Source organism: Balearica regulorum, chromosome 16 (assembly GCF_011004875.1).
Source record: "Balearica regulorum gibbericeps isolate bBalReg1 chromosome 16, bBalReg1.pri, whole genome shotgun sequence".
NCBI lineage: Eukaryota > Metazoa > Chordata > Aves > Gruiformes > Gruidae > Balearica > Balearica regulorum.
Window position 1 is genome coordinate 6549301 of NC_046199.1, and position 16369 is coordinate 6565669.

The 16369-nt window shown below is 57.4% G+C and overlaps 1 protein-coding gene across 2 annotated transcripts; it reads right to left on the minus strand.

Moving 5' to 3' along the window:
• Window positions 1-295: 295 nt before the first annotated feature.
• On the minus strand, window positions 296-14104 carry GDAP1L1 (ganglioside induced differentiation associated protein 1 like 1). 2 transcript variants are annotated; one of them, XM_075769110.1, is made up of 6 exons: window positions 13544-14096; window positions 10536-10728; window positions 7005-7178; window positions 4856-4953; window positions 4585-4699; window positions 296-1682 (listed from the first exon to the last, which is right to left on the minus strand). In XM_075769110.1, the coding sequence occupies exons 1-6, from the start codon at window positions 13721-13723 to the stop codon at window positions 1339-1341; spliced, it is 1104 nt and encodes a 367-aa protein (XP_075625225.1). In that variant the 5' UTR covers window positions 13724-14096; the 3' UTR covers window positions 296-1338. The 2 variants fall into 2 exon arrangements, with proteins under 2 accessions (XP_075625225.1, XP_075625226.1); XM_075769111.1 differs by having other exon boundaries at window positions 1085-1531; window positions 13544-14104.
• Between the last annotated feature and the right edge of the window lie 2265 nt (window positions 14105-16369).

Below are 16369 nucleotides of genomic sequence, written 5' to 3' on the forward strand. Positions count from 1 at the left end.
AATGCAATTCGTATTGCTTCAGCCACGCTTGGCATACCTTCCCGAGCCTCGAGATGCAGGATGACGTGCTAGGGATCTCCGGAGTGCTTGGATAACCAGCCAGAGGAGGTCCTAGCAGGCTCAGCGCTTACAGAAATGAGCGCTTTGGAAGAGGAACGTGTATTGTTTCCATGCAAGTTTTATACCAATGCAGTACATGAGAAAAAGCACAAACCACCTGCACATCCCTGGGCCCGTGGGCATGCTTTGAAATAAGACTAGAAGGATGTTGAATGCATTTAGAAATGTGAAGCCGTTACTCCTCCCATACGGTTTATTGAGGATCTCAGTTTTCAAAGCATGAGTAGTAGTGAGGCCTGTTATTCTTTCCAACATGCAAAAGGCACAAGAAAGTCATCAATGTGATTCTGTGCAAAGTGTCTCTAGGAAAACACACAGCGAGGAAATGACAGAAGAGAGCCCCCGATGGAAGAGAAAGCCAAAGTGCCTTCAGGAAAGTGCTGAAAAGTTCTGAAAATGGTCGTACTTTTTCAGAGTCCAGATAGGCTCAGTCGGTGAAAGATGCTTTGCAAATCCGTGAAAGAAAACCCAAGAGGCAGAGCCAAAAGGCTTAAAACAATAATCTCCTCCGTGTGCCAAAATTCAGGATGGAAGTCAAAATGATTTATCTCAGGAAAAAAGTGCAGCAGTTAAAGACAGACATTAAATTCTTTAAAAAAAAACCCACCAAAACCAGACGTAGAAAGTGGATACGTTCTAAGAGGAGCTCAATAAAAAATACTCCTTTTAATGAAAATAATTTAAAAAATGGATACTGGAAGAATGCAAATCCACCTTGACTGTGACCAGCTACTGCACCCTGCTCCCAGGAAAGCCTCCGAGCACAACACAACGCCTTCTAGAAGACGAAAGTCCCCACTACCTGCATGTGTGAAATGTGGCCAGTGAACACAAACGTACAGGACCGAGTATCCGAGTCCCATTAGTTAACCTGGGCATCGAGAAACTTCCCGGGGTTCCCGTCTCTCCCACTGGAGCCGGCTGGTGCCGGAGGCGGCGGCGCTTCCCGGTGGGTTCGGCGGAGCCCGTGAACCCCTGAGCCTCTCGCTGGAGTTGAATACTTAAACCTAAAAAAGGCATTTACAAGTTGACACATTTTTTTGTTGTTGTTGTTGTCTTATTTCCTTGCAGTATACGTTTCTACTTCTAGACTATGGAATGTTACATTAAACAATATAATTATTCATTACCTTGCTTCAAATTTCATTACAGTTACTGAGGCTTCATCATAATTTCACACAGCACAGAGACACCAAACTAAACACCAAGCAGCCAGCACTAAATGTATTTTTTCTTTAAATACCAATAAGCAAAATATCCCATTCCCCCCAGAGATCCCATCAGGAAGGAGGCTCCGAAGAAGGAGGGAGGTTTCCGCTTGACCAGCCTGAAGGCATTGGGTACCACCGCGGAGAGGAGTGTGGTATGTATATCTCCCAAAACTTTCCTGAAGGCGAAGCGTTTTTGTATCCTGTCGAAGAAGGACTGTAGGTTAGGTCTGCTGCCATCTTCCCAGTATTTCTTAGAGAGTCCCAGAAACTTGAGGCGGTGCAGGGTAGCTCCTAACAAGACATCGGCCAAGGTAAACACGCATCCACAGAGCCAAAGTTCACACTTCTGCCCTGCAGAGAGAAGCGACAGAGCAGGCAGGGTAAGAAGAAACCCTTGGGTAGGCACCTAAAGGCTTGCTCTAAAGACCCACGAAGGCAGGAGCATTTGCATTAGACCTGGGGTGGTTTTTTCTCAGCTCTCCGGTATCCCAAGAGTTCAGACCCTGTCTGCCAGGCCATGTGATGAAGGATACGTGGAGCCACAAAGATGGGAATATGAGATTATCGTTTATAGCCCATGTGAAGATACCAATCGCTGTCTGCAAAATGGCTCTGTTGCCTCTCTCCCAAGTCAGGAGCAGGAGGAGATGGCATCCTCCCATACCCAGGAGGTCCCCGGAAAAGGGCCCTTGGCCCCCCTTGAAGGAAAATGTGGTGCAATGACCCTTTCTGCTGTCTTAGTGCTCGGGGAGAGCAGCAGTGTTTGTCCTTGGCTGTACGGGCGGCTCTTTCAGGAGTGTCGTGTTAACTTGTCCTATTTTAGGGATGTAAGAAATCCTCAGGAATCAAAACCATTTGCTGGCCCAGCCTGGCTGTTCTCCCTGCGTGCTGTCAGACAGGTCCTGCCTCTGCATCTTCTCCTGCAGCAGGGACCCAGCTCTGGGACACCAAAACCGGCAGTACATCTGTGCCGAGAGTCAGGCTCTCGGGGGAGGCAGAGCTGGGTGCGATGCTGGGCGTGAGGAGAGGCACCAAAGCACGGTCAGCCCTTGGTAAGGGGTGACCCTGGAAATAACCTCACCAGAGAGATGTCTAGGAATAAACCAAGCTGTTGTTAGGCTGGAAGAAGCGGGCTCGGGCCAGGATAATGTTAAACGCTCCCCTGCTGCCCTTTCAATGCTAAGGAGCAGGGCAGGGATGGAGCTAAGGCAGATGGAGGGAGGTGCCCGTAGGGAAGAACAGCAGAAGGGGTGTAAAACCTGGCCCGACCCAGCCTGAGCCCCCAGTTTTGCACCAAATCCTTAATTTTGGGGCTTTTCCACTGCCCTGTGGCTGTTGCATCCAGGAAGGGGAGAGCAGCACCTTTATTGCACCCCTGTGCAGGCACTGGTGCTGCCTGCAGGGCCAGGCCAGGGGAATTACTGCTAATTAGCAGCCCTCATTTGTAGCCACTTGGCAGCCTGCCCGATCCTGCTAGAGGCACAGCCCAAGTGGACAGATTGCCTATGCCTAATTAGTCAATAAATGTTTTCAGTGGCTAATGAATTGTGGGGTGCTGCAGCCAGAGCCTCCTGGGTGCGCCGGGGACCATGAGGATGCTCTGGCTCAGAGGTAAGGGAAGCGGGGCTGAAGTGTCTGCCGGGCTCCGGGCACTGCTGCGGGTGAAGGAGAAAGCACATGTGAGGGTGGCGGCTTTGAGAGATCTGGCCCTACCCCTCCTGGCTCTGGGCTTGCACCCACCGCTGATGCCTCACCAGGCTGTGGGGTGCCCCAGAGCAGAAGCATGGGCAAGGGCAACTCATCCCCTTTGCATCCGCAGCGGCTCCCGCCCGGATCAGCCTGTCCCAGCCGAGCAGGGTGCCTGTGGCAGGGGGTCACCCTGTGCTCCTGCAGCATCTCCCACCCTCCTCCTGCCTGCCCTGCCTGCATCGCTGCGCGTCGGGCCGGCAGCCTGGGCTGCGTGGGAGGAGAGCTGCTGCACTGCGGCTCCTGGGAAGTTGCCAAAGGGCTGGTGCTTGTGCCCACTGCTGAGATCCTGACCTGGCTGTGGGCACGGCGGGGGAAGTTTGGGGGCCCAGAGCAGAGGGCAGGGGCAGCACGCAAGGACCGAAGGCAGCAGACCGCCTGGGTGCCGGCAGCAGCAGCCACCCCTCTGCTCCAGGCACCCGGGACGTCCTCCGAGGGCACCTCATTAGGCTGAATTCTGCTGAGCTGGCCCAGCTCTCAGATCAGTTAATGAGGGTGTTCACTGGAGGCAATTAGGGCAACGCAGGGTGCCACTGTGAATGCATCAGGGCTCTCGGCAAATCCCTGACCTTGTGCCTTGCATGGCCCGACCTTGGCACCTCCGAGGACCCTTCGGTGTGTCCCCAGGCATGACGCACGGCTCCCCGTGGCTGAGGCCAGCCCCGAGGGCAGGGACAGCTGTGGGGCCATCCCCCAATTAACTGTGTCTGGGCTCTGCTCTGGACCTGGCACCGCAGTGTTGGCGGCTACCGGCTGTCCCAGGGCTGGGGTTACGAGCCCTGCCGGCAGCGGGGACGGGAGGATGACGGCATCATCCTGGGGTGACAGCGGGACAAGCGATGCCCAGCTGTGCCCATGCATCCCTGTCTGCCAGGGCACCGAGCAGCATGTATTTGATGTTGGGGATGGCTGGTGTCGCTCTCTCCCACCTGCTGGTGTTTGACGCAGGTCCTGTAAAGGCTCCCACCCACCCACCCCCCCGCCCCGAGTCCCTCAAGCTCCTTTTGGGTTTCCCTGCCCGTGCTCTGCTGGGATGTGCTGTAGCCCGTGTCTGGAGGGGGCTTTGCTGCAGGACATGTCCCCAGCCCCACGCTTTTGTCGGTCCGTGCTCCTCGTGGTGCAGCAGCCCAGGGCCAGCCCGATCCTTCCTGAGCCAGCCAGAGCACCAGTCACCAGCAGCCCCTCGCTGGGGCAGAGGGGACCTGCCACCACCCTGCAATGACTTGGGAGCTCCCACAGAGCAGCTGTGAGGACAGGGCTCCCGCTGTCTCCTGTGGCAAGGGGTGCGGGGGCTCCCCCGAGCAGGGGTGGTTTGCCAGAGGTTAGTAAGACCACGGCTGCAACAGCATCAGTGCACCCAAAAACAGGAGAGCCCAGCAGCAGCCCTGGCCCCACTGGTGGTTGCCCTGTGGGGGATGTTCATCAGGTGTAAAGCCATCGGCTGTTCCTGGTGTTGCACCTTGGCCTCATGTGGAAAAACACTCCATGAAGGCAGCCCAGCGCCTACCTTGGTACTCCAGTTTCCTCTTCTCCAGCTCGGCCTCGATCTGGTCTAGCACCATCCCCAGTTCACCAAGGATCTTCTTCAAGTAGTTCACATTGTCGTGCTCCAGGATCTTGGCCTGGGTGGAGAGCGGGGTTAGGATGGAGGGTGGACGGACGGACAGACAGACACATGTCCCTGCAACCGTGCAGGGACACGAGGCACCAGGTTCCCATGGCAGGTCTGTGGGTCATGTCCCCCACCACCAGAGATATGTGTGGCTTTACCTACTCACCATGAGCTTCTTCTGCTTGGAGAGGTAGGGCTCTGATAGCTGTGGCTCCTCTTCGTGGTCCAGCTTCATCAGCTCCGTGCTGGCATTAGCTAAATGTCCTGGGGGGAGACAGACAGAGACAGAGGGGCTGGGGGAGCTGTTTGGCAGGGGTAGGCATGACCTTGTGGCTGGTAGCAAAGCACCTTGTCCTGCAAGCAAGAGAGCCAAGAAAAACACCCCAGAGAGCTAAAATGGGCCAAATTCATGGCTTGCTGCCACTGTGCCACCATAGGGGCGGGTGGCCGGGGCATCGCACACCCTCCCAAGGGCATGCGGCTCCTTCAGCCCTCCCGTCTGCTCACGGCAGGGCAGGTGGCACAGCAGATCCCCCTCCCTGGCCTTGGCGAGTCCCAGCTCTGCGGGTTTTGGGGGGCGTTCAGCTCTTTATTTCCTCTGCTGGATTCATATTAGAGCTGCCAGCAGATCTCTGTCTGTCTGTCACTGTCTTAAGAACATCCCTGAGCTTCCCCATAACCTGGTTCCTGCAGCTCCATCCCCAGCAGGTCGATCCATTGGGATGTCCGAGCCGGCTGCCCGCGTGTGGGTGTGCAAGCAGAGCAGCGCGGCAGGGAGCGGCACAGGACGAGGTGTTCCCTCCCGAATGAAGCTGTCCCACCCCAGCTCGGTGTCGGGGGATGCAATTTGGTAGCGTGGAGCCCAGGAGAGCACAGGAGAGACACCCACCATCCTCCCTCCAAGGGCATGGGGAGAATGCAAAGGGCTTTGTGCAGGGGAGCTGACACAGGGAAAGGAGCAGAGTAAATGAAAAGAGAATACAAGATGCAGAGTAACACCTTAAGGACGACATAAATTACCCGAAGCTGCGCTACTGTCTTCTTGGCAGGGACCATCTGTCTCTCCCTCCTTGCTCCCTCCAATGAGGGTTTGGCTCTGCGGACGTGCGGGTGCAGGAGGTGCCAGGGCAGCAGCCAGCAGCGGGCTGCACGCTGCCACGAAATGGTGAAACTCCCTGCTTTCTACCACGAGCCTTGAAGCTCGTGCTCCCTAAGGCTCCCAGCCGGCTCTCCTGGGGCTGTAACTCAGAGGGAAGCCTGGATATCACCCTGGGTTTGTTCCCTGTTCCCCTTGGGAGACCCTGGCCCTCGGTTCACCCTCTCTTGGGACACAGCTACATGAATTTGCCTCGGCGCCCACTGCAATGGGGCAGCCCGGCCATTGCCTGGGTGTAGGAGATGTGCCAGGGAGGAAGGGCACTGCCGGCACTGGGGCATCCCACTCCCCGCCCACAACCTCTCCTTTGCAATGGCTTGGGAAAAATGCCACCAGCAAGGAGGTTTGGATGGTGAGATATTTTTAGGGACCTCAGCAGAGCGCTGGGGCAGTGATGCGAGGCAGGCGGCTCTGGAGCCATCACAGCGGCACTCTTTGGGGAGGGGATGGGCTCTGGGGGTGGAGATGATGCTTGGTGACATGTGGAAAGCAGCCTGCACAGGGTGCCAGCAGAGGTAGGGCAGACCACAAGTGCATGAGTGAATCCCGTTTTGGAGGGACCATCCATGACCCAGACAGCTGAAGGGACAGTGGTGGGGGAACCCTGTTTGCTATGGGTGCTGCTTGGGGCCAGAGCCTAAAGGAGGGGAGAGACACCAGGCATGCCAGTGCCCTCCTGACAAGGTCACCTCTTTGGTGAGGGACTCTCTCCAGGAGTGATCCTTGCTGTTCAGTTATATTAAGCATTGTCAATGTTTCATGAGCGCTTGAAGGTCACACAATCTTATGCCAATTCATCCACTATCTGCAGCTCGTAGTCACCAGCTGTTGCTCTCAGAACTGTTGGAGGGAAAGGGGATGCGCAGGAGAGGGAGCAAATTCACGTGCCCCACAAAGAGCTGGGCGAGAAGCGTGCATGGCTCAGGGGAGCCTGGACACCTCCCGGGTTAGGAAGCCTCCACAGGGTGCGTGCAGCTCCCAAATTAGCTGCGCTTCACCATTTCCCAGCTATGTCCCTGCCCGTGTTGGTGGAAAGGGGAGATAAGCAAGAGCGGGGTGGCTGGCCAGGCCGCGGAGCCAAACCAAGCCTAGAAGAAGGGCTGTGGGGGCCGTCCCGCTGGCACCGGCCCTGGGCAGCCCCGCTGGAGAGGCGACTTACTGCGGATCTCAGCGGTCGCGTACTTTGGGATCATGGAGTCGGTGGTGAGCTCAGGGTGCAGGATGCAGCCGTGCGTGTAGGCGTCCATGGGGAGCGAGTCCAGCAGCTCCCGGTACTGCAGCACCCGGGAGTGCAGCAGGCTGCCCGGCTCGGGGATCAGCTGCGTGACGTTTTCTGCCAGGGCAAGGGGAAAGGTGTTAGCAGGACGCTCATTAGCAGCTCGTTAGCCCGCGTGGGACACGGGTGTGCAGTCCTGGCTTGAGCTACCTCCGAGCAGGGGCTCAAACCTGTACTCCAGGCTGGGCTCTGCCCCCTCCCTGCTGCCCGTCCCAGCCTGCGCCCAGAGACGGGCAAACCCGCAGGACCCCGGGGACGCGTACACGTGTCGTTCCCCGGCCCCGCAGCCTCCGCGTCCCCAGGAGCTCAGCATGGCAAACACTTCAACTCTGCAGCCCCTGAATTTGTACGCTGTCGTTTCACATCTCTCAGAAGGGGAACAAAATGTTTTAGGAAGCTAAAACACAGGGATTTGAGTTTGGGAACTCCTGAGTTACACGCTCCTTACACCAGTGGCAATGAGACACCTAATTCTCTTGGGCTTCCTCGAAAATCCCATTCAAAATGAGTAATCAGGGAGCTGATGACCAAAGAAGGAGCCCAGCATCTTCCCTCTGCTCTCAGCCAGTGCCCCAGCCGCAGGAGCATCCCCCAGCCCAGCCGGCTCTGCTCCTCCTCGCCTTGTTGGGTTTTATTCATCTTTTGTAGATGGCAGTTTGTATCCTGCTCTTTTTATTACACTTTCAGCTCAAAATACACAGCAGATGACACCACAAGGAGAAAAACGTTGTTCTTGTCTCCGCCAAAAAATCAGGTCCTTTTTTTTTATGGGATCATAAATGTTTATGGCATTTTCAGACAGCAGTTAATAGGTAGTGAGTAAATTTACCACCGGGACTCAGTAAAGCCAGTTGCCCACATGCCACCTGCAGTGCAGGGCTCACCGCACGCCGGCCTCTCGGCACACCGGCAGAAGGACTTTGCCAGACATGGCCAACGCGGCTCCTTAATTAAGGGCCCGAAACGACAGTTCTGCCCAGCCCCGCTGCCGGTGGCGGGAGGAAGGCTGCGGGCACAGCCTGGCGATGCCCACCCAGCACAGACACACAGCTCGCCCTGCCCTGGGCCAGGCAGCCTCGCGCTGGCCGGGACCCACCGCTGGGCAGGAGCCAGGGAAATTTTGGCAAACCTCCTGTATTGCAAACCTCCTAGCAGCTCTGAGTCAGGGCTGTCTCTGCTGGTAGGCTCCGTAAAGTTGTTCTGACCGATGACCATCGGCATTACTGTCCCGAGCGAGGGGAGGATTTGGTAGCTCCTCTCTGCCCACGGGCTGCTCGCTGCCTGCGCTGCCTGGAGTCCAGCTCTCCAAGCGGGGATCTTCCATCCGACACAAGCGACTGGCTGAATGAAATAATAATAACGGACCTATAGACTGTGTGATTCTTCCTGATGGGCTGGTGCTGAGGCTGGAAACCAGCACATCCAGAGTGACTGCCCCGTCTGGCAGCCAGACAGAGTGACCACAATGAAATAGCGGCGTGTTGGCTGCCGGTCCACGTCCTTCAGCGTGTCCCAGGGAGGTTTTGCAGCAGGAGGGTGGGAGGGGGCTCGCTCTGCCTTTGCACGCCACAGCGGACCTGCACGTACGGGCTGCTGCTGCATATAGTGATGGGTCGTGCAAAGGCGGGATGGGGGGACGCTCAGAAGGACGGGCTGGGGGCTGCAGTTCTTGGAGGAGCCCCTCGCCCAGGCTCTGAGATGCATTGCCACCAGCCAACCCATCGGTAGTTTCTTGGCACTGCTGGGCCGTGCCCTAGTGAGAAGCACCCTCAGAGGTGGCTTACTGGCACTATTCACTACTCCTTTTGGTGAAAGAAAACCATCGCTCATCACATCACCCTCTACTGACAGCTCTGTGTGTAAGCGTGCTCCCAGCTGAGGGGAAAGCATAACTCAGTGAAAACACTTTCTTATAAAGGCATTTTCAAGCTCTGCATGTTTCTGCAAGGTGGGTGATTCCCCCTCGGACCAACGCTGTGGCATCCTGGTAATGCTATTGCCAGCTAGCGTTGGTGGGTGATGGCTGGGGGCAGAGCAAGCCGCAGGGAGTGATGCTCCGGGCCCTCTTCCCTGGAGCTTCCCCTCTCTGTTTCTCAACAAAAAGGTAAGAAATTGCACCTGGCCGGAAAACCTCAATGGCAGGAGTTTCCCAGCGCACGGGCAGCGCTGTGTCCCCCTCCCGCTGGGGACAGCCTGTTGTCACATATGCCGGACCACCTGCCCTTTGCAGAGACCGGGCGAAGCGGCGCGGGGACCGCAGCCCCATGGACCCACGATCCCCACTGTCCCTCGGCCCCGGGGCTGCTGCCGGGTGGGACAGTGGCTGCCGTTCCCCAGCCTGCTGCCAGTGCAGGCTCCTCCTGACCGATCTCGTCCCCGCTGCCCCGCCGGCGAGCGAGCATCGTGCCTCTGCCGAGCAGCACCGCCACGGCGGGGCCGGGAGAGGACAGCGGCTGAGCTGGCAAGACGCCCTTGCTTCGGGAGCTATTTTGAGATGTTTTTGATGTCTCTGTTGCAAGCGGAATGGATGCTGGGGTGAGCGTTGTGATGGCACAGCCTGAGTTCCCTGCTCGGCTTTGAAGCCTCCCCGGCGGAGCATCCCAGCCTGACAGCCCGCAGGTCTGGGGAAATGAGGGTGAAGGAACGTGAGATGCTGGGGAGAGGCTGCCTGCCGCAGCGGCCCTGCAAACAGCCACCTTCAAGCGCTGTCTCAGCATCCCGGTGTGCTGGGCTTGGCCGGCCGCTGACTGCTCCGGGAGGGAATATGAGCTTCCATCTCCTGGCTGTCCCTTCCTCTGGGTTTGTGTCACATCATCCTCCCATGGTCCCCAGCACCGATGGCTTTCTTTGACTTTAAGGACATGGTTTTCTCTGAGGTACAGCGGTGCCGGGGACAGCAGGGTCCCCTGCCCGTTGCCGGTGGCACAGGGCTCATCGAGGAAGGGGACAGGGGCAGCAGCACCCGGCTCAAACCCACCTTCTCTCAGCAGGGCCACCTACGGGGGGCTACTGGGGGTTTTACACTGTTACCTGAGGCCAAAGTACAAAGGTGGCCAAACCCAGAAGCATTCCCAAGGGCCATGCCCCAGCTGTGGCCCTGGTGAGATGCCACCAAGCATCATGGGGACAGGGGCAAATGGTCCGGTTTGGGAGCGTGCCTCCAAAGCAGAAAAAGGGGCACCCAGCTATGACCCCCCCCAGTCCCCCAGCAGCACTTCCAAGGGACATTTGGGGATTTCTGCTGGAAATCCTTCTTTTTCATGGGAAAATGTAAAAGTTTGGGGAGGAGTTGTAGCTTGCTGCTCTTCTGGGGTAAATCTAAAACTTTAAAGGAAAAAGTGGGTGTATTTGGCAAACAGCATCTGGATTAGACCTGAGTTTCCCCCGAGACGCAGCCCACCCCACCCCCCTTACCTCCCGTGAAGTTCTTCTCCATGTAGTCAATGATCTGGTTGTAATCGCTGATGATGTTGTCCCTGTGGATGATGACGGGCACCTCCTCCCCCAGGTTGAGGCGCATGAACCAGGGCTCCTTGTGCTCCATCAGCGGCATGCTGACGTCCCGCTCCTCGCAGGGCAGCCCCTTCTCCGCGATGACCAGCCGCACCTGGGGCAAGAGGCCGGGGAGACAGGGCTCAGCCCCACGCACCGAGCTGGCCCCGAGAGCCCTCGAAGCACCCCGAGAGTTCCGCCGCCACCCCATCGCCCCTCCCTGGCCCTCCCCTGTTGCTTAAGCACAGCGATGTGCCAGGAAAAGCCTTGTCCTGCAAGAAGCCAAGCAGCCCTTGGCACGGGGCAGCTGCAAAATCCAGGCAGCCAAGTGAGGATTTCCCTTCCCAACAAAGAGGGGAGACCCAAACCCATCCTAACTTTGCGGGATCATCCTCCCTCTGGTCACTGGTGGCCCGTGGGACAGGTGGAGGGGCTGGAGGGGCTGAGAGCCCATCCTTCGGCAGCAGGTGGAGGGAGGCAGCAGCTCTCCAGCTGGGGGGGATCAGTGATGCTGCCGTGGTCCCAGCACAGCCCAGCATTTAACCGCGGAGCAAGCAAAGGCTGTGGTCATGCTGGTTTGCACCCAGTGGGTGCTACTGCCTGGCTGAAGGAGGCTAAGGTGCCAACTCAGGTATGTCCTGCGCTTGGGGGACACACACGTGACACTCTGGCTTTGCTGGGCATGTTTTGAGCAGGGAGAAGGCTCTGTTTTGCGGAGGGTTTCAAGCAGCCCCTGCAGCTTGCGCAACATCCCTCCTGCTCCGTGCTGCTGCTGGCCTGGGGGCATCGCCCGCCACCTTCACACCCCTTGTGCCAAACCTGCTGCCTTCCCCTGCCCTCCTCCAGCCCCCGGCCGGCAAGCGGCACCGCTGGGGTGGCACCCACCCGTCCTGTGAGTGGGAATGCTGAGTCCAGTGGGGTGCAGGGGCAGGAGTGGGGCTGGATGTGGGGTACCATCCCCATAGCTGGTCCTGCTGCTTTGCTCTGTGCTTGAGATGGTGCTGAATATATGCTCGCGGGTGGTATTTTAGGCTTCTGGGTTATAAAAACCTGACTGTTGTGAACTAAGTATGTCAAACAGGCCAAAAAAAACCCTTGGGGGATGTGAGACAGCCGTGTTTTACAGAGCTGCTGAATGAGGGACAAGTGCTTGTTTTCCTCCAAGTAGCAGCAGCTAAAAATACAAGTTAACAAATATAAGCATTTCTATGAGTACTTCAGAGTTCCTGGGGAATTAGTCATTAATTATTTACAGGGCTGGCAAATTAATTTTTGCTTTTAAAGTCAAACAAGGAAAAGCCTGGGTCCCTCAACTGCAACTTGCTCTCGGCCTTTTCCTCCCAGCTGATGGATAAACCCCAGGCAGGACCACCCGGGGCATCTGCCTCCAAACCCCCTGTGCTCCCTGTTCTGTTATGAAGAGCCAAGGCCGAAGGCAGCCGTGAGGCAGGAGGACATCGGCTCCTGGGGTAACCCCGATGCCTGTGGGTGAGGGGAGCCCTTACTAGCACCCCAAGGAGGGGTCCCAGCCGGTCCCCGCAGTGCTGATGTGGCTGTGATGAGGCATCTTGTATAAAAACCCAATGTTGGCTGTAAAACTCCAAAAATCCCTTTGCAGGGAGGGCCAGATCCTGGTGGGGGCTCAGGATCCTTCCCACAGCCTCAGCACCCCCCAGCACCCTGGGGGCTGCTTCCGAGCACCTCCCGGGGCAGAGCAGGAGAAGCTTCGCCCGCAGCCAGCTCCCAGCAAACCCCTCTGCAGAGGGTTGCCGTGCAGCCCCTGCCGCTTCCCGCCCTGCCACGTCCATCACACCAGCTCGTGCTCATCCGTCTTCCAGTAAACGCTCTTTCCTTGCAAGTGACCTCAAAAGCGAAGCTCGGAGCAGCGCCAGCGGGTGCAGTGGCTCTAGGTGTGCCCTGCCCTGTCCCCGGTGTCCCCAGCCCTGCAGAGGTGAGGCCGGTTGTAGGAAACCCCCTACAAGAAGTGCCTTAACAGCTGCTTACCCGCTGCTGGTGGCCAAATGAGCAAGACAAAAAAAAAAAAAAAAAAAATTAGCAGCAAGCTCAGCGTGAGGTGGGGGACCTGGGTGCGAGCATCCCTCGCCGGTGTTGATCAGAAGCCCGTTAGTCACCCGGTGCCGGTGAAGCCGACCGTGTGCAGCCACCCTGCTGCATCGGGCATCCTCCCCTTTCTTTGTGCCTGCGAGGAGGAACACGCGTCTCTGCCCTTGGCTTCCCCCGGCCTCCCTGCGGGGCTCAAGGGGGCCCTTACAGCGGGGGAACTTTGTGTTCCCCCCACCCCTCTGAACAGCCTATTCCTCATGTAATATATATGGCATGGGAATGACGGGGGGGTTGGGGCCGGGAGGAGGTTGGATTTGCTACACAGCTGCTGTGCTGCAAAATGAGCATTTACTATTGCCTGGAAAATGTGATTTCTCGCTGCTTAGCCCCATGAGCCTTGCATGGAGCTGAGGCACCCCAGGAACAGGATTTCCAGGGTGCTGCTGCAATGTCATGGGTAAATTGTCGCTGGGGGCTCCTCGGGGGCTGCCTCCCCCTCTCCCAGCAGCAGGGTGGTCCCGGGGCCCGGCTCAGCCTTTGTCTGCGCTCCTGGCCACGCCGGAGTGGGGCTGTGAGCGAGCACAAAGCCAAGGCGGCTCCCGATGCAAGCTGCGATCCCAAAGCAAAGCAGGATTTGGCTGAGCCCCCCCCCCCCCCATCCCCGTCCCCTCCCCAGGCAGATGCTGTTAAAATGCAGAACCAGGTACAAAAGAGCTGCCCGGCCACATGCTGCTGCCCTCGCCAGCCCTGGGGATGAGCCCCTTGCTCTCCCGGTGAGTGCGTCCATCCTCCCCAGGCAAGGGGATGCCCTGCGGACCGGAGGTGATTCTTCCCCGGGAACCCAGCTGAGCAATTATTTGTTTTACCTTTTGCGAGCTGAAGGACTGAGTCCAGTGGTACAAAACCAGTCTGTCCTGGGATTTGAGAGCAGGGTCTGTCGGGTCCTGATTTTCCTCCCCCTCCGTGGATTTCCCTGCGTCGTTCTCCAGCGCTGAGATGGGCCACCAGCTGCAGTTGGTGGGAGTAACATTATTGGGAGTCGCCATGACAGCCTGTGAGCGAGCGGGGAGAGGGATGAGGGAGCGAGCAGCGCTAGCCCAGCATCACATGGGCTCCTGCCAGCAGCATCACTCCCGGGGCAGCTCCATCTCCCCGGCTGGGGTGGGCAGCGCAGGGTGGTGGGCGCAGGGGGTCACAGGAGAAGATGGTGACAGCAGCGTGGGTGAAATCGCAGCCCGACCCCGCTCGTGGCGGGGCTCCCACGGAAACGTGCAGGCATCGCTTCGATATGCGAGTCAGCAGTGGAGGCTCCTGCTGCCTGCCAGCTCGGCAATCCGGGGCAGCTCCAACCCCTGCGGCTCCTTAGGAATATTTTGCAGCAGAGATTAAGATTTTTTTTTTTTGACAGGTTTAGATATGGCAGATATGTAATAAATAGCTACATTGATGGATACTGGCTTGAAAATGTCTAGTAGGTATCTTGCCTGCTTTGCAACCTTCATGGAAAGAACAAGCGATGGCTCTTTAAAGGTATTTGGTGATTTTTGGAGAGCACTGATTAATTACTGCCTAATGGGTGTTCTGTAGCCTGTGCCAGGGTAGAGCCCAGGAGCCCTCGCTGCGTACCAGAGCCCCAGGGTGCCCGGCCAAACCAGACAAGCCCTCCTGCACCAAAGCAGGCACGGCTGGGGGGCATTTCCAGAATTAGCAACGTGTGTCACAATTGCAAACCAGTCGGGTTGCCGCTGCTCGGAGAGCACTGGGGCTTCTGGAGCTGCTGCTCGCTGGGTGCTACAAGCATCACCCAGAGGTTTGCAGGCAAACTGTGTGTAGGCAGCTGACACCTTTCTGGGCACAGCAACCTGGACATCTGGGCCTGTTTTATGACACTTGGCTTTGTCACGCTCCATCTTCAGCAACCTGGCAGCCTGGAGATAATTTCACACACGTGGGACTAGCTGCCAGTGCCGGGGGGATAAAACCAGCCAGGTTATGGGGATCACAGGGGCAGGTTCTGGAGAGGATGGAGGAGAGGGCTCTGCAGGCACAGGGTGCCAGCTCACATCTTGGGGCTGCGAGAAGGCTCTGGGTGTGAAATGCAGCTCCTCTGTGTGTTGGTCCCACCTCCACCCATGCTGGAGCTGGTGAGGTTGCCCCAGGTGTGGAGGGAAACAAGGAAGGGTTTGAGAGAGCTGGTTCAAATGGAGAAACTGAGGCATGCTTCCCCAAAGAGCACTGGGAAGGAGTGGGGCCAAACTGGTACCCAGCCCCATGAGCAGAGTGAAAGGAGCAATTTTCTGGGGGCTGGGAGGTGAAAATGAATGCACTGGTGTCGTGATGCCCCACTCCTGGGGGTGTGCAGGAAGGTGATGGCAGAAGACTGAGGCTGGGAAGCGCTATGCCCTGCCTTCTCCCCTGCAGGCAGCAGCCCCCAAAACCATCCTCCCTCCCCAGCCCAGGACTTCCCAAGTGCTGCTGAAGACCCCAGGCTGGCCTCGGGGACACCCCCAGGGAAAGGCTCCTGCTGGGCCTCCGCTGTGGGGCTGCAAAGTCAGGGTGGTGGCCCGCGCTGCTGCGAACTCGGAGCAAATTGGGCTTTGAACAAAGAGCTGGCCCCTTTGCTGGTGCCATCCTGCCCTCTGCTCTGCAGCCTCCTCTCCTGCCCACTCTGTGCAGCAGAGCCCTTGCTGCCCAGGAAGCATCTTTTGGGGCTCCCTTCACCTTTGGGCTTAGGAAAGGAGCGGCTTGACCAAGGATAAGCAGTTCTCTCCTGCAGATCGCTGTCCAGAAAGCCCCATCTAGTGGCATATTTTGTGATGAATTCATGCTGCGCTGTTGGGAATAAAAAATGACAAGTTGCTCCCTCTGGGTCCTGCGGGTACGTGGCACCTCTGGAGGCACTTCTTTATTTAGCTGGGTCTTGGCTTGCTGAAGTGAGCGAAGCTTGAGGGGCAGGATTGGTGCCAGCCCCCTTTAGGGGTGTCCTGACCTTGTGTGACCTTGAGATCATCCCCAGCCTCCCTGCCTGTGAAAGGGGTCGATGCTGGGCTGCCCTGTGGGATGCTGTGTGGCCAGACCCGGTGGCAGCAGCAGAGCCCTGGCAGAGGGTGCCGTTGGGGGTGCTGGTGGTTTGGAAACACACAATCTGGGGTGTCTTGTCTCAGAACAAACATTACAGAGGGGAGAGAACAGACAGCCAGAGTCGGTCACGGGACTTTGCAGGCACAAAATCTCCTTCCCTTTTTAAGAAGGAGGGGGTGGAAAATGGGCTGTAGAATCAGTTCCATTGATTTTTCTTTTTTTCTTTTTTTTCCCCAGTGGCCTGATTCAGCATCTGCCAATGTAAAGCTTAGCTAGGTCTCGGTTTGGCTTCTGTAAGGTGAGAAATAAATATCATTGATCCAGGGTGCCCTTCTGCATCCCGCTTCAGTTGAACTAGTCCTGAAACCAGACAGACAAGTACCTTGTAATGTGCTGAGTGTGGGGGGAAGCCACTGGGGAAAAAAAAAAAAATCCCAGCCTGGATCTGCTGAGGTAGGAAGTAGAGAGTTGGGATCTGATCTGAGCAAAGTCCTGGGAGTGCTGCAAGCCCACCAGTGTTTTCTCAGAATATTTTAGACACCCTGTTCTGTAGATTGACTGGGAATGCATCCTAGAGCATCCCTGGACAGAAAAAAATCCCCCAGGCTTGC

Coding starts and splice junctions, on each gene's coding strand:
- GDAP1L1 (XM_075769110.1), bottom strand. CDS start 13,723: ATGGCGACTCCCAATAATGTTACTCCCACCAACTGCAGCTGGTGGCCC. Junction 10,729..13,543: donor AGTCCTTCAGCTCGCAAAAG/GTAAAACAAATA, acceptor CTCTTGCCCCAG/GTGCGGCTGGTCATCGCGGA. Junction 4,700..4,855: donor CCAAGCAGAAGAAGCTCATG/GTGAGTAGGTAA, acceptor CTCTCCACCCAG/GCCAAGATCCTGGAGCACGA.